Source organism: Heptranchias perlo, chromosome 28, assembly GCF_035084215.1.
Source record: "Heptranchias perlo isolate sHepPer1 chromosome 28, sHepPer1.hap1, whole genome shotgun sequence".
NCBI classification, from domain to species: Eukaryota; Metazoa; Chordata; class Chondrichthyes; order Hexanchiformes; family Hexanchidae; genus Heptranchias; species Heptranchias perlo.
The window spans coordinates 24,128,141-24,149,741 of NC_090352.1; the positions used below are offsets into that span (position 1 = coordinate 24,128,141).

Here is a 21,601-nt window from a genome sequence, read left to right on the forward strand (position 1 = left end):
CAGCAAGAGTAACCCCAGCCCCCATCAAATAACGCGCTGCCCGACTACAGCGCCACCTGCAGGAGGGGAGGACCATCAGGTCAATCGGGGAGTCAGCTGGTAAACCTACAGCGTCAGCTGCAGGACAGCTGGAATTGGGAAGTGCACTGACCAAGCTGTCCTCGGCCGTCACTTACAAATCTGCAGACCGCAGAATCTCATCGTTGGCAGCTTCCACGGTATTTAAGTAATCCAAAAGCAAGGTGCCAACAGTTGATGTTTCATTTATTTCATCTTGTTCTATTTCTCTCCTTTTGCATACATTTAAAAATAATGTTTGAACTTTCCTATGCTTCCAGATCCATGGAATTAAAATCACTTTTTTATTACTTATGAGTTGAAGTCACAATGAGCTAATGAATGACATACACATAATTAGAAATCATTTGTGTAAATTAAATATATAACACAAGCATTAGAAAAATAATAATTCCAGGATAGCTGCATTACAGAATTTAGATTAATCTACAGGTCACTCATGAATTATACTATTGCTTCACTTATGGAATAAAAATCACATTATGCAGGCCATCATGAACTGTGGTCCATATATTCTGTTGATTATTGAAACAATTGGTAAATTAGTAAAAATTTGTTACATTTGTAATTATAATTGTTCATGTTGCATATATGTTTTAAATTGTCTGTTTTAATATATCTTATGTATATTTGAATATTTGCTTTAAATATGCACTTTAGTAATATGAGGGTGTACTTGATCTGCCTGTATTCTATCCCGCACCAAGTCTCGCTCACGCATCACCCCTGTGTTTGCTGACCTACGTTGGCTACTGGTCCCTGCACGGCTCAAACTTAAAATTCTCATCCTCATGTTTAAATCCCTTCATGGCCTTGCTCCTCCCTATCACTGTAATCTTTTCCATCCAGTCCTTTGAGAACTGTGTGTTCCTTCAACTCTGATCTCTTGTGCATTCCCCACGCTCTATTTGCCCCACCATTGGTGGCAGTGCCTTCAGCCGTCCAGGCCCTGTGCTCTGGAATCTCCTCCATAAACCTCCCTGCCCACCCACCTCCTCTTCCTTTAAGACCCTCCCTAAAATCCACCTCTTTAATCAAAATTTTAGTCACCCCCTCCTAATATCTCGTTCTTTGGCTCGGTGTCAATTTTTGTCAGATTATGCTTCTATGAAGCTCCTTGGGACCTTTTTCCTCATTAAAGGTGCTATATAAATACAAGTTGTTGTTGTTAATTAACAATTATAATATGCAGAAAATATTTCTATAAGAAATCATTGCTCGCTATACATTATGGATATTATGTCTTTCTGAATGAAATCTGTATAACTTTTAAATTCCATTGTTCTAGCACAATACAATATAATATAATATACCATATCATTAAAATATATAATCAATTGGTTATGTTATAAAGCTTTTAACTAACTTTTAAGCTGATATGATAGTAATTAATGCAATAGTTTGACTGGTAATATTAAAGTATTGGATTATAATTGCTCATTTGATGTGATGGAGGAGGAGGAGAATGACACAATCCAGCCACGAGTTTCAATATGCTGTGGCAAAGTGATGGGATGTGGGTTCCCAATCTTCGTTATGCTGCTGTGAATAGCTCCAATGTCAGGCCAAGCACTATCCATAGTGAGGGAAGTTCTGGTTCAGTCTAGTGATACTTACAAGTTCAATAAACCTGGATTCCTTTTCTGTCTGTGCCACCCTACTGATACATTTAACTCGCTTTTAAACTGCCTATTTTATGGGAGTCAATAAAGTGACTTGTGCTGCTTGTGGGTAAAGCTGTCAACACGATGGAAATGTTAAAATAAACAATATAGAGTAATTTAAACAGGTCGAGCTGTGTTTATTTGTAGGAATGAGATACATCGACGTAAAATGAGTGAGGTTTGGTAGATCTGACATGTAGGTGGCGCTTGGTTTCTGGTGATGTCTTAGATTTATTATTTGTGATATGTATTTCCTCTCCCGGCACCGGAACTCGATTTGATGGAATGAATGTGCCGGGCGGGAGGTTTGTGGATGCACACGATCGGCCATTTTTAAACCTGTCGGTGCTGGGCTCACTTTTGCGACTTGGGTTTTTTTTGACGGGATTATCGGGCGGTTTCGCTTATCTTTGTATTTTAGTGAGGTGCTGATTTCGTTTTATTCTTTTCAAAGTGGGTTGTTTCTGTAAACTGTTCCCGTGGCGCCAGCGCAGTGATCCGCGTTGTTTCACGGGGTCTCTGGCTGCTGTGGTTTCTGCCCGTTTCGCAATCTGATGGAGGTTCTGAAACCCACACTAGGCCGCAAATGCTCCCAGCGTTGGATCGGATAAAAAACGGCCGCTTAAAGACTTCAGGCCATGTCCATTCGACTGATTCTGATCTCTGCTTATTTTTCAGTCGACCCCTTTGTGTACATATAATTATTATTAGGGTTACGCAAGCGAGATCTTTAGGCAAATACACTTGTTAATATGTGGACCTCATTTTGATCCTACACCACCAGACGCATTGCCTCAAAATATCAAAAAAGCACATATTTATAGATGCTTTCATTACTTTAAAGTTGTATTTAAAAAATCTTACAAAATATAAGCCTTATTATTCACAGCAAACAATAGTTTCATCATCTAATAAAATATTTTATCATTTAGATTTGTCATGCATTTAGTGAGCAATCCTCTTTGAATGGCCCATTGCATGTTTGTTTACAGTGTTAAATTACTGTATGTATTAAGTGTTTCACTTAAATCTTTTCCTATTTTCACTGTGTAGGGGTTGCAAACATGTCTGACTTTGTGGAGAGTGAAGCCGAGGAGTCTGAGGAAGAGTATAATGAAGAAGGAACAGTGGTACAGAAGAAGCCCAAGAAATTCATGGAAGATGATGATGGTATGTGTAACCATGAGGCAGCATTAACATGAATTTTCCCCATATGATATCCATTATAATCCCTTAACCAGTCTCTAATTTACATCGCACATCAATCCTCCATATGTCTCAATGTGCTATACAACTGATGACTAACGTTTGAAATGCTGTTACTGGTGTGTAGACAAACTTATTGACCAATTTGCATGCAAGGTCCTACAAACAGCAAATGAATTACCAGAATTTGTTTTTGGTGGTGGCTGAGAGGATGTTGACCTCCCTACTCTTCAAATAATGATTTATTATGTCCACCTGAAAGGACATATGGGGCCTCAGCTTAACATCACAATCAAAAGACGCACCTCCGACAGTGCAGCACTGCACTGAAGTGTCAGCCTGTTTTATGTGCTCAAGTTCATAGTGGGGCTTAAACCCACAGTCTTTTGACTTGAGACCATTGTGCTACCAATAGAGCTAAGCTCATACTTCAGTAAGTGTTCTGGGAGTAATCTTTTGAATATTACCATGTACAGTACACATGCTTTCACTTACTGTAAAGGTTAGTTGAATACAGGGGTAGAGTCCTGAAGGACAATTTCTCCAAGAAATTTATAATAAAATAGTAACTTGTCCTAGTTAAATGCAGCTTGTCGTAATTCCTGATTTTACTGGGCATTGAGCACCAGACAGTTCTGAAATCCAATTCCCAATATATGTATACCACTATTAAGTTTTACTGAGCTGTAGCAAGATGGAAGAAAGGAAATGTAAATGCAAAGGCCTGGATTCTTTCTGTTTGTGACACATCCGTACAATGGTTTTGGATGATGACACATGACATCAATGTGCAGTGTTACATGTCTGTGCCAAAAATACTCTCAATTTTTCACAGTTTAGTATATGTAGCCTATCTTTCTGAAATCCTTGTTTGTGGATTTGGAGAAAAAGAAAAACGAGCTTGGAATTGTATTCTGTTTAACCAGAGTGCCAGATTTAGTTGAAGTCTAGACATAACCACATAGAAATAGGCTATTCAGCTTCTTGAGCCTGTTTTGCCATTCAGTTAAATCATGGCTGACCTGTACCTCAACTCCATTTACCTGCCTTTGCTCTGTATCCCTTGATACCCGTACCTAACAAAAACCTATTACTCTCAAGTTTGAACATTTCATTTGTCCCAGCATCCACAGCCTTTTGGACAGCAAGTTCCAGATCTCCACTGCTCTGTGTGTGAAAAATTGCTTCCTGATTTCACTCCTAAATGGCCCAGCTCTAATTTTAAGATGATGCCTCTTAATTCCCCCACCAGAGGAAATAGTTTCTCTGTATCTGCTCTATTAAATCCCTTAATCTTTTTAATTACCTTGACCTTCTAAACTCATGGTAATGCAAGCCAATTTTATGCAACCTGTCCTCATAAATGAACCCTTTAAATCCTTGTATCATTCTGGTGAATCTGCGCTGCACCGCTTCCATGGCCAATATATCTTTCCTGAGGTTCGGTGCCCAAAACTAAATTCTGAATGTTGGCCAGGAAACCAGGAGAACTGCCCTGCTTCTCCACTTTGAATAGTGCCATGGAATCTTTAATGTGAACAGGTAGTTAGGGCTTTGGTTTAACATCTCATCTGAAAGATGGCACCTCTGACAATGCAGCACTCTGTCAGTACTGCAGCAGAGATTATATGCTCAGGTCATGGAGTGGGCTTGAACCCACAACCTAGAGGCAAGAATGCTAGATATATCGACTTGGGAAATTTTTTATGTATATATATAGACAGGCAGACATATATACACAATATACCGGATAGGGACGACAAGTTCCTGCCTGGAGGACATTGGTGAAGCATTTGGGTTTTTGTGATAAACCATTAGCTTTCGTGGTCACTTTTCTGGTGCCCACCCATAAATTACTGGATTTTTACATAGAATGTACAGCACAGAAATAGGCCATTCGGCCCAACTGGTCCATGTCAGTGTTTATGCTTCACATGAGCCTCCTCCCTCCCCTCTTCATCTAACCCGATCAGCATAATCTTCTGTTCCTTTCTCAAATGTGTCTATCTAGTTTCCCTTAAATGTATTTATACTATTCGTCTCAACCACTCCTTGCTGTAGCGAGTTCCACATTCTAACCACTCTCCTGGTAAAGAAGTTTCTCCTGAATTCCCTATTGGATTTATTAGTGACTATCTTATATTTATGGGCCCTAGTTTTGGTCTCCCCCACAAATGGAAACATCTTCTCTACGTATCCCCTGTCAAACCCTTTCATAATCTTAAAGACCTCTATCAGGTCACCCCTCAGCCTTCTCTTTTCTAGAGAAAAGAGCCCCAGCCTGTTCAATCTTTCCTGATAGGTATGACCTCTCAGTTCTGGTATCATCCTTGTAAGTCTTTTTTACACCTTCTCCAATGCCTCTATATCCTTTTTGGAATATGGAGGCCAGAACTGTGCACAGTACTCCAAGTGTGGTCTATACATGTTTAACATAACTTCTCTGCTTTTCAATTCCTTATCTCTAGAAATGAATCCCAGTGCTTTGTTTGCTTTTTTATGGCCTTATTAACCTGCTTCGTTACTTTTAGTGATTTATGTATCTGTACCCCCAGATCCCTTCACTTCTCTACCCCACTTAGACTCTTATTTTCCAAGGAGTACATGGCATCTTTATTCAATTAAATTTCACAACTTGGTGGGATTTGAACTCTCAATGTCTGGGTTGTTAGTCCAGTTGTGTAGCCGTTAAGTTGTTAGTCCAGTTGTACAGGCTTCTGTACCTGAAGGTGGTCCACTTGTCAAATCTTGCTTCAAAGGTAATGAAGTTCATGCAGCATATCAAGCAACAATTCAACTCTGGTCTGAGGCCGTGTTTAGGTAATGATTACACTTTTAAAAAGGCGCAGCTCCACCACAATAGCAGAATAATGCATTGAGCATTACACGGTAGGACAGTCATGTCCTTATAAAACAGCATATCATCCAACTTACCATGAGCAATGCCATGGGAGATCTGCAAGGATATAAATAAATCTTGTATCTAAGATTTGCCCATAATACTTCAGGTGTCACATCTTGTCATGCATGCAAAAAATAAATAAAGTCAATCATTTTATATCTACAGAGACATCTCAACGACAGAAAATACCAGATTAATCTCAGGGGTCTCGCTATAGTATTTAAAACAACGTACGTAAAATAAAAAGCCAATCATTTGGGGAAAACTTCCCCAGTAACAGAAAATATCTCCTTGACTTCAAAGTTAGAATGTCTCTAAAACTAATTAGCCTCTAATTGAAATTAGAATGTTACAGAAATTAAAACTTGTGGCTTTAAAGGGACAAGCCACTTAGCAATTGCACATTACATCGTATATTGCTCCTATCTTCATAAATTAACATTTCCTCTGAATTATTGTGCGTAGCCCCCATGGGAGATCTGATACAGTACATACATATCAAAATGCATATTTCTTTGATGGGATGGAGCGAGTCAATGGAAGAGTCGTACAGTTCAAAATGTTTTTTTCTAAATATAGCCTAATTTTGGAAGGGCAAAAATTCATAATTGTACTGTTTCTCCATTACCATTTTTTTTACTTGTATCTAATCCACTCAGTTCCTCCCTTTGACTTATTTCTCGGTTCCCTTATACTGCTGGTATTTTGTCCTCTTCCTCTACTGTAAAAACTGTTGCAAAGTACTCATATAATGTTTGCCTTTATCTCAAGGGGGCTGGGATACAAAAGCGTGGCAGTGATGCTTCACTTGTACAAAGCCTTGGTCAGACCCCATCTGGAGTACTGCATTCAGTTTTGGACATTGAACCTCAGGAAAGATATATTGGCCTTGGAAGGGGCACAGCGCAGATTCACCAGAAGAATATCACGGCTTAAAGGATTAATTTATGAGGACATGTTGCATAAACTTGTCTTGTATTTCCTTGAGTTTAGACGGTTGAGGGGTGATCTAATTGAGGATTCGATGGGGTAGACAGAGAGAAACTATTTGCTCTAGTAGGGGGGAATCCGGAAAAAGAGGGCATAATCTTAAAATTAGAGCTAAGCCATTTAATAGTGAAATCAAGAAGCATTTTTCACAAAGGGTAGTGGGAATCTGGAAATCGCACCTCCAAAAGGCTGTGGATGTTGGGACAATTGAAATTTTCAAGACTGAGATTGATGCAATTTTATTTGGTAATGGTATTAAGAGATATGGAACAACGGTGGGTAAATAGAGTTGAGATACAGATCATCCATGATCTCAGCTGAGAAAAATAGAAGATGTTTCGGAACCTCTGTTGTGGAAGGTGGCATTGTCAGAGCAGATGTGACAGAGGCAGAGAAACTGAGGAAACGAAATGGAGTCCTTTCAGGAAGTGTGGTTGAAAAAAGTATAATCAAGGAATCAGTGGGCTTATAGTAGATATCAATCTATCCCCAAAGATGGAGATAGAGAAGTCAAGGAATGGAAAAGTCAAAGGTAAGGAAGGGGTAGAAATTAGAAGCAAAATTAATGAAATTTTCCAGCTCGTGGAAACAACAAGAAGCATCATCGACAGTCATCTGTATATTGGAAGAAGAGGTTAGGGAGGGGATCTGAGTATAACTGGAGCAAAGAATGCTCAACATATACTACAAAAAGGCAGGCACAGCTAGGACCTTCACATGTTCCCATAGCGACTCCATTTATTTAGAAGTCGTCTGGATTTTAAGGAAAAGTTTTTCAGTGTGAGAACAAGTTCAGCCAGGCAGAGGAGAATGGTGGGTGGTGAATGGAAACTGGTTAAGCTGCTGTTCAAGGAAGAAGCGGAGGGATCGCAGGCCATCCTGGTGGGGCTGGAGGTGTAGAGGGACTGAATGTCCATAGTGAAAAGGAGATGGTTAGGGAAGATCTCCAAAGATGAGGTCAGTGTCAGTCTTGGAGATGATGGCATTTGGCCTCCGCAAGTTAGAGTGCTTCCGCCATACAACAACAGTGTCTTCCCTGTCAGCAGGTTTGATAATATTCGGGTTGTACCTGAGACAATGGAGTGCTGCAAGTTCAGACGGAGACAGATTTGAGTGAGTGAGAGGAGTGGCAAAACTGACAGCGGCCGATGTCACGCCGGCAGTTGTCAATGAAAAGATAGCAAGAGGGGTCGAGGTGGAACAGAAATCCTGAAGACAGGAGAAAGGGCCCACTGTGCAGGTAGGAGCCTCCTGCCCAAAAAAGTGGGCACAAAGGTGAAGGTGGCAGAAGAGGAGCTCGTCATCATGTCAGACTCTTAAGTTTTAAATCATACTTGGTTTAACTAGTTATAGCTCCAGTTTGAGGAGCTATGAATCTTAACTTCATTTTCAAGTTGCTTATAGTTCTTGTGTTCACCCCTACAGAGGAGGAGGAGGATGAAAATGCTGATGACCAGGATGAGCAGGGAAATTTAAAGGACTTCATTAATGATGATTTAGAAGAGGACGATGAGGAGGAGGATGACGATGCAGGGAGTGAAGGTTCTGGAGGTTCAGACGCTATCGCTAAGAAAAGAAAGCGTAAAAGTCAGTTTTAAAATCAATTATTTTTCTATGGTAGAAATTCAGAGACTACAAGGCTAAGACATTGATATTTTTCTTTCTTGTTAATACTTGTAACACGTTTGCTTGGCTCACACAGAGTTCACACCACCTTGGAGAATTTTAAAGTATATAAGTTTTTTAAAGTCTCCTGTAAAGATTCCATTTTTGAAATATGTCTGCAAATATTGTCTTGTAATCTAGAAATTCTTGATTACATAACCATTTTATTGGAAGAGGGAGGCAGTCAACACCAGGATTTTCACAAGGTGGTGAAATGTACTCTTGCATGGGAAAAGACAGTGATGTCAAACTATTTGAGTAGATATTAGTGAATATTCTGCTGAAACAACATATAGTAATTTTTTAACAAAAACACAATGAATAATAGAAACATTACAATATTTTAGAGATTCCATGATATGATACAAATGTTAATTGTTTTCTCACTATGTGCAGCTTATGACGACAGGCTGGAAGATGATGATTTTGACCTCATTGAGGAAAACTTGGGTGTTAAAGTCAAAAGGGTAAAGCTAATTCTTTTGGTTTAACTGAAAGCTATTTGGTAATCCCGAACTTAATATCTAATCAAAAAGTAGTTGAATTTTTATGTTTATCAAAAGGAAAAAAAACTATTACTTCCAGTTACAATATGTTGAAACACTGTAAATGTTCAAAAGAAATAAATATTAAGCCAGGTTTGTCGTCAGGATTTCAACAAAGCATAATGGTGAGCCTTTGAATTTTTTGTATCATTGTATACTTGAAATTCATATTTGTTCAGCTCCCATTGGTACAGTTACAGATTTTAGTGCAGTTAGAGAAGAGTATTTAGAGCAATGCAACGCAAGGGTTGGGGAGCTATTGAACATTACAGGTCTATCACAGTTAGTGGTGGGTACAATTTGAGGTGATGAATTAAGAGTTTCACGCAAGCAAAAATTAAACCATTAGCTTAGGTGCAAACCTTCCTATTAGTATATTGGTGACCACAGTGCTAAACTGAAGCAATTTTTCAGTATAATTGAAGTGATTTGTGCGAAACTGAAGCTCAGAAAATCTCAGTTAAGACCTTGAAAAACCAACTCAGCAAAGAATTATGAATAATTGGCATTTGTTTTGCATCAAGCTGGCATTGAATAAATGTCAGAGTTTTAATTGGCTGCCTTCACAAAATTTAACAAGCGTCAAATTTTAAATAAATGGAATAAAATCTTGAGAGGAGAGCCGTGCTGAATTCTGTAATTACAATTGTGAGTTTTTAGATAAGGTCTGATGAGCCCAAAATAACTAGGGGTTTCAGTAAAGTTTTAACATTAATTCAGTGGAATCGTCTTTAAATGAATTATAACCAATCTGGCCCTAGAGATCACAAGGGCTCGCTGTTGTACACTCTCCTCTGCAGCTGTCTGTGTTGTCAGTTTTTCCCTTGTTCAGTCCCAACTGACTCAGCTTTTGGCTTTCCATGTATATTTTTCTCACTTGGAACCACTCTATCAGCTTTTGAGTACCCAGAAAGTCAAATAACCAAACCTACCTTGCCCATCACAATCTTCTCACCATAAGACACATTTACAGGAGAAAAATGATCACTGCCCTTCAACATTAAGGCCTCAATCTGAATGGCCAAGTTGTAAGTGACTGCTGTCCTCTGGCAATTTGATCTGTACTTTGGAATTTTAGACAATAACAAAAAGAATTAAAATAAATGAAATTGCTTCAGAAAAAAAATTGTAAATTTATATTTCGTAAGTGTAGGATGATGTGAACAGATGGAAATGATGATCAGATGAAGACCATCTGGCCCATCATGTCTGCCCCACAATGTTGTGATGCTGAAGTCTCCTGATTAGACCCTACCCACCAGTAGCCATGTGATCTGGGAGAGGCGAAATATCAGATAATAACTCAAGGCTAATTAGTGGGGGGGGGAATTCCTCTTCAACCCCCTTACCTCTTCGGTGGTTGAAAGCTCGTCCAGATGATCATATTACCTAGTATTTCACCTACCTTTTTATAAGACGTGATCTCCACCCCAGCCAGGAGACGTCCAGCTTTCTTTTGAAGGTTTGTAGAGAGTCAGCACTCACCACACGAGCTGGCAACTTGTTTCAATGGTCTACTATCCTCTAGGAAAAGAAGAACCACCTAACAGCTAATCGAACCCTACCCTTGCATAGCTTATACCCACATGATCCATGGTCTTACCCAATCTTAGCAAATTGAAATAATATATCAATAGGAACACAATCTAGTCCCATAGTAATTTTATATGCACTGAAACCTATACAAAAGGACACCTGCCAAAAAAGGACACTCATTGACAGTCCCAAATAATTTATTATACATACAATGACCATTTTGAAAATTGGGACACCTGCAAATAAAGGACACCTGATGCAAGTCCCTTGGGAGTCCCTAATTTACAGGTTTCACTGTACCGTATAAAATCTCCCCACATAGTCCTGAAACAAGTACAATATTTACAGAAAATAAAATTAAACTGAAAATTCTTCTCTTGACATGTTAATTACAAATCATTCTCCATATCTATGTGGTAATCATTGTAGCAGAATTAAGCATCTTCAAGTTAGCTGTGCAATTCAAAAAATAGATGTTTAAAAAATAATTGACCTTTTATTTTTATGGTTTACTGCTGTACTTGATTTTTAAGTAGGATGGTGACTATCTTCCAGCAACTGCTGTGTGACTGCCTCTTTTATGCAGCCTGCTTCTGTCTGATCTAAAGATTATCAGTAATAAATATTCCTTTAGCAATTCAATTTCAAAAGCTGAATAATAACTCCCATTATTTTGTAGCGAAAATTCAGGCGTGTGAAAAAAGTATCCGATGATGATGATGAAGAGGAAGAAGAAATTGCAAAGAAGGGACATGAGAAAGAGGCTATTGCTGATGAACTTTTCCCAGAGTTTGATGGGGAAGAAGGAGAGCAGGTTGAAGCACCAGTAGTAGCTCCTGAGGAGGAGGAGGAGGAGGAAGAGGAGGAGTCAGGTATGTTTGGGCCTACTACAATTATGACATCGTGCAGATATTAAGAATGGAAGCCTGTTGACATTAGGGAATGAACAAAAGATTCGGATTTCTTGTGTTAATTGTGGAAGCTCTCAAAAAAACAAAATTAAATTTTATCTTTTACATTTTCAATACTGAATGACTTGTACTTCAATACAGCTACGTGGTCGAATCATATTTTGGTTTGTTCCACATGAGGGTATATTAATCCTGCCTGAAAAGAAAGTGACCCTAGAATCTGATGTAGCACTGTGAAATTAAGGAGTCCCATTTTCTCATGACTTGTCACCTAAATCTGGATGGCTGCAAAGAGTAAATTGTGCAGACTCAAAAATTGCCACTATCCGCACTTTGCATGTTGTATTTACTGTAGAACTAGACATTGAATTCATATGAAATTTTGAATAAATTTAACACCCATACTCCAGTTGGTTCAGAAAACAACCTTGTTTGTATTGAGGTTGTGTTTCATAAGCCAACAGATAGAAAAAAAATGACTGAGCTTCCCCTGCAATGGATTCTCTCTTTATCTACTGCTTGTGTACTGGTCAACAAAATTTGCTAGTATGTTATTTTTCCTCCTCTCCACCCGCCCCTCCCCCCGCCCCCCCCCCGCACCCTTTGATTTGAGCTTGAATTTTGCTTGGTTGTACTGTAATGGATAAGTTAATGTTGAAGCCAAGAGCAGTCACAGTAATGGTGACCATATTTTTGAGCATGTGAATTTACTCCATGAAGTGATTCAGGACTCAGACAAAACAAATGTTGGAATTTGAATACATTTCTTAACATAAGCAATATTTTTGAAGTTTGTTTCATTATTATTGGAGCTATTACTGATTAGATTCTGTTGGCATGTAATCTCTCTATGGGTCATCTTTAAGCTTTGTTGCAGGACATTTTAAGTGTTCTTTCTGCTTTTGCATAAATGTAAAACATAGAGTCATAGAGTTATACAGCACGGATAGAGGCCCTTCGGCCCATCGTGTCCGCGCCGGCCATCAAACCCTGTCTACTCTAATCCCATATTCCAGCATTTGGTCTGTAGCCTTGTATGCTATGGCATTTCAAATGCTCATCCAAATGCTTCTTGAATGTTGTGAGGGTTCCTGCCTCCACAACCCTTTCAGGCAGTGAGTTCCAGACTCCAACCACCCTCTGGGTGAAAAAGTTCTTTCTCAAATCCCCTCTAAACCTCCCGCCTTTTACCTTGAATCTATGTCCCCTTGTTATAGAACCCTCAACGAAGGGAAAAAGCTCCTTAGTATCCATCCTATCTGTGCCCCTCATAATTTTGTACACCTCAATCATGTCCCCCCTCCGCCTCCTCTGCTCCAAGGAAAACAAACCCAATCTTCCCAGTCTCTCTTCATAGCTGAAGCGGTCAAGCCCTGGTAACATCCTGGTGAATCTCCTCTGCACCCTCTCCAAAGCGATCACATCCTTCCTGTAGTGTGGCGACCAGAACTGCACACAGTACTCCAGCTGTGGCCTAACCAGTGTTTTATACAGCTCCATCATAACCTCCTTGCTCTTATATTCTATGCCTCGGCTAATAAAGGCAAGTATCCCACATGCCCTCTTTACCACGTTATCTACCTGTTCCGCCACCTTCAGGGATCTGTGAACTTGCACACCAAGATCCCTCTGACCCTCTGTCTTGCCTAGGGTCCTCCCATTCATTGTGTATTCCCTTGCCTTGTTAGTCCCTCCAAAGTGCATCACCTCGCACTTTTCCGGGTTAAATTCCATTTGCCACTGTTCCGCCCATCTGACCAACCCATCTATATCGTCCTGCAGACTGAGGCTATCCTCCTCGCTATTTACCACCCTACCAATTTTTGTATCATCAGCGAACTTACTGATCATACCTTTTACATTCATATCCAAGTCATTAATGTAGACCACAAACAGCAAGGGACCCAGCACCGATCCCTGTGGTACCCCACTGGCCACAGGCTTCCAGTCACAAAAACAACCTTCGACCATCACCCTCTGCCTTCTGCCACTAAGCCAGTTTTGTATCCAAAGTGCCAAGGCACCCTGGATTCCATGGGCTCGTACCTTCTTGACCAGTCTCCTGTGCGGGACTTTATCGAAGGCCTTACTGAAATCCATGTATACTACATCCACTGCGTTACCTTCATCCACACGCCTCGTCACCCCCTCAAAAAATTCAATCAAATTAGTCAGACATGATCTTCCCTTGACAAAGCCATGTTGACTATCCCTGATTAATCCTTGCTTCTCCAAGTGGAGACTAATTTTGTCCTTCAGAATTTTTTCCAATAATTTTCCTACCACTGATGTTAGGCTCACTGGCCTGTAGTTCCCTGGTTTTTCCCTACTCCCCTTCTTGAATAATGGTACTACATTAGCGGTTCTCCAGTCCTCTGGCACATCCCCTGTGGCCAGAGAGGTTCTGAATATATGTGTCAGAGCCCCCGCAATCTCCTCCTTTGCCTCACACAGTAGCCTGGGATACATTTCGTCCGGGCCTGGGGATTTATCCATTTTTAGGCCTGCTAAAACCGCCAATACCTCCTCCTGCTCGATGTTAATATGTTCGAGTATATCACGGTCCCCCTGCCGTATTTCTGTCTACATCGTCCTTCTCCATAGTGAAAACAGATGCAAAAAATTCATTTAGAACCCCTCCTACATCTGCCGGCTCCACACACAGATTGCCATTTTTGTCCCTAATGGGCCCTATTTTTTCCCTAGTCATCCTCTTACCCTTAATATACTTATAAAACATCTTAGGATTTTCCTTTATTCTGCTCGCCAGTGTTATTTCATGGCCCCTCCTTGATCTCCTAATTTCCTTTTTAAGTATCCCCCTGCACTTTTTGTACTCCTCTAGGGCTTCCTCCGTCTTTAGCCTTTTGTATCTGCCAAAAGCCCTCCTTTTTTTCCTAATCCATTCTCGTATATCCCCTGACATCCAAGGTTCCCTGGAGTTCTTGGAACCACCCTTGACCTTTACGGGAACATGTTGCCATTTTATGGTCTCAATCTCCCTTCTGAAAGACTCCCATTGCTCCGATGCGGATTTTCCTACAAGCAGCTGATCCCAGTCCATTTTGGCCAGATCCTGCCTTATCCTATTAAAATCGGCCTTCCCCCAATTTAGAACCTTTATTTCCGGCCCCTCCCTATCCTTTTCCATGACCACCTTAAATCTCACCGAATTATGGTCACTGTCACCAAAGTGCTCACCTACTAGCACTTCTTCCACTTGGCTGGCCACATTCCCTAGAATTAGGTCCAGTACCGCCCCCTCTCTTGTAGGACTTTCTACATGCTGGCTCAAAAAGCTCTCCTGGATGCACGTTAAGAATTTTATACCCTCTAAGCCTTTTACACTCTGAGTATCCCAGTTAATATTGGGGAAGTTGAAATCCCCCACTATTATTACCCTATTATTTGCACAATTTTCTGAGATTTGCCTACATATCTGTTCCTCTATCTCCCCCTGACTGTTTGGGGGCCTATAGTACACTCCCATCAAAGTGCTTGCCCCCTTTTTGTTTTTAAGCTCCACCCATATGGCCTCATTAGAGGAACCTGCTAATATATCATCCCTCCTTATGGCAGTAATTGATTCTTTAATTAATATTGCAACCCCCCCTCCTCTTATACCTCCCCCTCTGTCTCGCCTGAAGATTCTGTACCCCGGAATATTGAGCTGCCAGTCTTGCCCCTCCCTCAACCATGTCTCTGTGACAGCAACAATATCATACTCTTGTAGTTGTAGTGTTGCCACTGAAATAAAGTTGGGTGCACACCCTGAGGTATATCAGACTGTCATCTCTATAAACAAAACCTGTGTTACAAGAATCAAGGAACAGAAATTTGGATACTTTTGAACTGACTTCTCATTTAATGCAGATATTGATGACTTTATTGTTGATGATGATGGGCAGCCACTCAAGAAACCAAAATGGAAGAGAAAGTTCCCAGGGTACACAGATGCGTAAGTAAAATGCTCGATACAATTAATGAACTATAAGCCACCCAGCATTCTCTATTGTTTTATCAAGACAGCACTTGGTAACTAACTCTGAAGGAAAATTGCTAAGCGTATAATCCTTTTGTTTCTTGTTAGGTAAGTTTAAACACCAAAATGCACAACAAAGCAAAGTTGCTGCAAAGTAACATTTTCTATATGTCATGGGAAAAAATGTGTTTTTAAAGCTTGTTCCTTGTCCAGTTTCAAATTAAATGTAAAAATCCTACATAATCTGCACATAATTAGTATAGCATCATTTAGTTAATGCATTTTGTCATGCACATTGTGTATTTAAAAGTGATTTCCTATTCACACCTGGTAAGCTTTATGCAACAGTTTCACAGAATTCAGTGTAAACAGGAAGTTCTTGTTCACAGAAAATGCTGGAAATAGTCAGCAAGTCAGGCAGCATCTGTGGAGAGAGAAACAGAGTTAACGTTTCAAGTCGACGACCCTTCATCAGAACTGGCAGAAGTTGAAGATTAAACAGTTTTTAAGCAAGTACAGAGCTGAGGGGAGGAAAGAAAGAATAAAAGGGAAGGTCTCTGATATGGTGGAAGGCAGGAGTGATTAAATGACAAAAGGGATGATGGTAATGAGGGTGGTAATGGGACGAGTAAAGAAACCAAAGATGGGTATAGAGGAGCTGTAAATGGCAATATCAGAACCATTACCAGAACTTGCTGTCTGAAAAAATGGGAGCAGCGGTTATGATCTGAAGTTATTGAAATCAGTGTTGAGTCCAGAAGGTTGTAAAGTGCCTTATCGAAATATGAGGTGCTGTTCCTCAAGCTTCTGCTGAGCTTCAATGGAATAGTGTAAGAGGCCAAGGATAGAGAGGTCAGAGTGGGAGCGGGACCGGGAATTAAAATGGCAAGCGACCGATAGGTCAGGGTCACGCTTGCGGACTGAGCAGGAGTGTTCAGCAAAGCAATCACCCAATTTGCGTTTGGTATCTTCAATGTAGAGGAGACCGCATTGTAAGTAGCGAATACAGTATACTAAATTGAAAGAAGTACAAGTAAATCGCTGTTTCACCTGGAAGGAGTGTTTACGGTCTTGGACGATGGGAAGGGAGGAGGTGAAAGGGCAGGTGTTGCATCTCCTGCGCTCGCATGGGAAGCTGCCGTGGGGAGGAGAACAGGTGTTGGGGGTGACGGAAAAGTGGACCAGGGTGTCGCGGAGGGAGTGGTCCCTTCAGAATGCTGAAAGGGAGGAGACGGAAGGATGTGTTTGGTGGCGGGATCGCGCTGGAAGTGGCAGAGGATGATACGTTGAATGTGGAGGCTGGTGGGGTGAAAGATGAGGTCAAGGGTGACCCTTTCATCGTTCTGGGAAGGAGGGGAAGTGTTGAGGGCAAAAGAGCGGGAAATAGGACTGTCAACAACAATGGAGGGGAATCCTCAGTTGAGGAAAAAGGAAGACATACCTGAAGCAATGGTGTGGAAGTTGGCATCGTCAGAACAGATGCGACAGAGACAGAGAAACTGGGAGAAGGGAATAGAGTCCTTACAAGAAGCGGGGTGGGAGGAAGGTAGCTGTGGGAACCTGTGGGCTTATAATAGATATTGGTTGACAACCTATCCCCAGAAATGGAGATAGAGAAATCGAGGAAGGGAATAGTCGGAGATAGACCAGGTTAAGGCGAGGGAAGGGTGGAAATTAGAAGCAAAATTGCTGAAATTTTCCATTTCGGGCCGAGAGCAGGAAGCCGCAGCGATACAGTCGTCAATATACTGGGAGAAAAATGTGAGGGAGGGGATCTGAGTAGGACTGGAACAAGGAATGTTCCACGTATCCGACAAAAAGGCAGGCATAGCTGGGACCCATACGGGTTCCCGTACCAACACCTTTTATTTGGAGGAAGTGAGTGGAGTCAAAGGAGACGTTGTTCACTGTAAGAACAAGCTCAGCCAGGCGGAAGAGGGTGGTGGTAGATGGGGACTGGTTGGGCCTCAGTTCAAGGAAGAAGTGGAGGGTCCGCAGGCCGTCCTGATGGGGGATGGAGTTGTAGAGGGACTGGACGTCCATGGTGAAAAGAAGACAGTTAGGGCCGGGGAACTAGAAACTGTTAAAGAGACGGAGGGCGTTGGAAGAGTCACTCGCAGATGTAGGTCAGAAGAGACTGGACAAGAGGAGAAAAAAGAGTCAAGATGGAAGGAAATAAGTTCCGTGGGGCAAGAACAGGCTGAAACAATGGATCTCCTGGGGCAGTCCTGTTGGCTGTCATCCAATATTCATTATAAGCCCACTGATTCCCACAGCTGCCTTGATTACACTTCCTCCCACCCCGCTTCCTGTAAGGACTCTCTTCCCTTCTTCCGGTTTCTCCATCTCCATCGCATGTGTTCTGACAATGCCACCTTCCACACCAGTGCTTCCGCTCAGTCCGCAAGTGTAACCCTGACTTGCCGGTCGCTTGCCATTTTAATTCCCTGTCCCACTCCCACTCTGACCTTTCTGACCTTGGCCTCTTACACTGTTCCAATGAAGCTCGAGGAACAGCACCTCATCTTTTAATTAGGCACTTTTACAACTTTCTGGACTTAACATTGATTTCAATAACTACAGATCAGAACCACTGCTCCCATTTTATCTGGACAGCCAGTGCTGGTAATGGTTTTGATATTGCCATTTACAGCTCCTCTAGACCCATCTTTAGTTTCTTTACTTGCTCCATTATCACCCTCCTTGCCTTGCACCATCATCCCTTTTGTCATTTAATCACTCCTGCCCTCCACCCTATCAGAGACCTTCCCTTTTCTTTCCTCCTCCCCTCCCCCTTTCTCTGGCTCTGTACTTGCATAAAAACTGTTTAATCTTCAACTTCTGCCAGTTCTGATGAAGGGTCATTGACCTGTAACATTAACTCTGTTTCTTTCTCTGCAGATGCTGCCTGACTTGCTGAGTATTTCCATCATTTTCTGTTTTTATTTCAGATTTCCAGCATCCACAGTATTTTACTTTTGAGTTCTTGTTCACAGTTGTATCACGAGATATAAAATAATGCACTGTTCTTCTGAGTCATACAAGCAAATAAAAGTAACAAATTATGAAGGGAAACAAGATGGGAACATTTTAGCGTCTAAATAAAATGTGTGCAACGTTCCCCAAGCCTTGAAGCCTTGTACTTTGGATATGATATTTTGTATTGAGTCCTCAGTGAAAGGAGATTGTATAAACAAGCTTAGAAATAGCAACTATATTTCAGAAAGCAGAGGTTAGTTATATTTAAATTGGTATTGTAGTTATAATGCTAAGTCTTTTAAAAATGATACTGCCACAATTCAAAATCTGGTGTCCAAGTCTCTTCCAATGTGACCCTTTAGCCACTTTCACACTGGCACTGAGTGCCAGTGTACAAGTGGCTTAAGGATTCTAAAAGCCATTGTCTGTGCGCTGACTTCTTGCATCTACGTAACTAAATCTGATTCCCTAATCCCAAGAGAAGAATGGTGGATAAGAAACATAAGAAACAAACTTAAAAGTATAAGTGCAGGGATCTGGCATATGGACGCCACTTCTTTGAGCCAACAACAGCTTGCATTTATATAGACCTCCTCGCATGCAGGAAGATATCTGAACGCTTTACGTTGAGGAGGAAAGGGCACCAAATACAGGAAAATTGAAGGGAATCGGAAAGGCTAGGATAGGGAACCGAAGGCCCAGTGTAAGGGTTTGAAGGCCTCTCGAAATTAGAGCGGGAGGGGACGAGGCAGAGGGAATTTTTTTTTGGTCAGGCTGGTTAAAGGTAAAGTAACTTGTGCTTCTAGTAAGTTTTTGAAGCAGTTTATAATGAACTATAAGTGATTTCATTGCAAGTGTGATGATATAGCCATCGAGATTGTGGAGCATTATATTGAGAAATTATTCTGGAAAGAACAATGGGTTTCATGGTAGTTGCAAAGCATTTATGGCCACCAAGATTAGATAGTTCGATTATCTTTCAGTCTCGCATTCCCAACTGTGAGCAAAACGAACATATTGTTTTACCCAGTGGCAATCTTAAACTGCTATCTATCTACAGTGTGATTTTAATTTTAATTGCAGTGCTCTTCAAGAAGCTCAGGAGATCTTTGGAGTAGATTTTGATTATGATGAGTTTGAAAAATATAATGAGTATGATGAGGAACTGGAGGATGAATATGAGTTTGAAGATGAGCAATTAGGAGAAGGAGAAACGAGGGTTCGCCCAAAGAAAACCACCAAAAAACGTGTCAGCCGCCGTAGTATCTTTGAGATCTATGAGCCCAGTGAGCTGGAGAGCAGTCACCTCACAGACCAGGACAATGAGATCAGAGTAACAGACATGCCGGAGAGATTCCAGGTTAGTGCAACATTTTGAAGGAAAGGGGCCAAGTGCTTTAACTTTGTTTTAAGTTTGGGGGGTTATAAAAGTTTCAGGAAAAGGAAAGCTTTTAAAGCTTCAAAAGTGGGTAATTTTGGTTGATTTCTGAAACACAAGAACCACACCGTATAATGTACCTGTGTTTCTCATCGTTATCATTGTGAACACATGGACTAACACTGCATGTGTTCACATTACACATCTGTAATTTTATACACTGCCCTGTTTGAATAGTCCCTTGGATGAGCTTTAGTTCAGATTTAATCAATTTGACTGGAGAGGGGAAAATCGAGTTACAAATGCATTGCTCCGAATGCTTGATAAACAAAGAGAAACTCCTATGCGATGCTTGAAAACAGGATTCAACGGTTTAAAATTTCATTTATTTGAGCCATTAGTTTTTATTTTAATTTTTTTTACCAAATAGCAGAGTAAATCACTGGAAAATGTATTTTACATTGTAAACCTGCAGTGTCTAGTTTCTATGTAAATTGAGTCTTGCATTGTGAGAGTTGAATACTGCAACTCTGTTTTGTCCTAATCCTAAACCGTGTGCAACACAAAATTTAAATTCTTTGAAGTTATCATTCACTCACTGGATTATGTATTCTTGTTTTGCCAAAATATTTTGTCGTATTAAATATGTGCTATTTTTTTAATTGGACTTCTTTTATAAATTTTGTAAATAATACAATAATACATGCTGGGATTTATCAATAGCCACTCCTGATTTTCCATTTAATAACTTAATAAAACTTGAGTCGGGGAATGTCAGCAAGTCTGAATGTGGAGTTAGTTTCAGGTCCTCGACTCTAGGTTAGGAGTCTGATCCCAATGCTCTACCAATAGAGCTACAGATTAATTTTTAATCTCCTCTGAAGTTGCCTAGCAAGCCAGCCGTTTTTTTTTTAAATGGCTACATAATTCAATAATTAGGCAATTGGATGGACCTATTGACAATGATTCATCAGGATAAGACTAAGGTAATCTCAATCCAATCGACCCTACTAAGTTCCCGTCACTAACATCTGGGAGCAGGTGCTCAAATTGGGAAAGCTGTTCCACAGACAAATTAAGTAACAAGCCTGACATAGCTGTGCTCAGAATTATATCTATCAGCCAACATCCTGGACACCTGGGTATGTCCAGTCCTACCAGCTGGATAGATTCACCAGAGGAGGGGTACAGTGAGATACCATTGGGTGGGAGTGGTCCTGGGAGAACTAAACATTGAACCTGGACCCCATGAAGTCTCATGGCTTCAGGTCCAGCAAAGTCAAGGATCACCAACTGACCAATCAGTGTTCCTCCATATTGAAGATCACCTAGTGGCATGTTTTGAGGGAAGCAAGGGCACAGAATATACTCTGAGTTGGGATCTTTTATGCCCACTGCAAGAGTGCCTCACTACAGGCTGAGTCCAGATGGATATTGCTGTCAGACTGGTCAGGTGGTGAGAGAGCCACACAAGGAAGTAAGCTGCTTGACCTTGCTCTCTCCAATCTACCTGTTGCAGACACATCTGTTCATGATAGCTTTGATAGAAGTGACTACTGCACAGTCCTTGTGACGACAGTCTGATCTCCACCATGAGTTGATCCTCCATCATGTCGAGTGGCATTATCACTGCTAACTGCGACAATTAAAGCATTGATCTAGCAGCTTAACTCCCCAAGGTTATTTCAATAGCACTTCCCCTACCCTGTGACCTGTACCACCGAGAAGAACAAGAATAGAAATGGGAACTCCATCACCTTCAAGT

At 40.9% G+C, this 21,601-nt stretch overlaps 1 protein-coding gene across 1 annotated transcript in view; it reads left to right on the forward strand.

Moving 5' to 3' along the window:
• Nucleotides 1-2,067: 2,067 nt before the first annotated feature.
• Nucleotides 2,068-21,601, forward strand: part of supt6h (SPT6 homolog, histone chaperone and transcription elongation factor) — a 67,647-nt gene continuing 48,113 nt past the window's right edge. Inside the window, exons 1-7 of the mRNA XM_068008227.1 lie at nt 2,068-2,167; nt 2,796-2,912; nt 8,266-8,427; nt 8,902-8,972; nt 11,266-11,458; nt 15,371-15,455; nt 19,542-19,818. Of these exons, the coding sequence (XP_067864328.1) occupies nt 2,807-2,912; nt 8,266-8,427; nt 8,902-8,972; nt 11,266-11,458; nt 15,371-15,455; nt 19,542-19,818 (894 nt within the window). The 5' untranslated portion in view covers nt 2,068-2,167; nt 2,796-2,806. The remainder of the gene's footprint in view (nt 2,168-2,795; nt 2,913-8,265; nt 8,428-8,901; nt 8,973-11,265; nt 11,459-15,370; nt 15,456-19,541; nt 19,819-21,601) is intronic.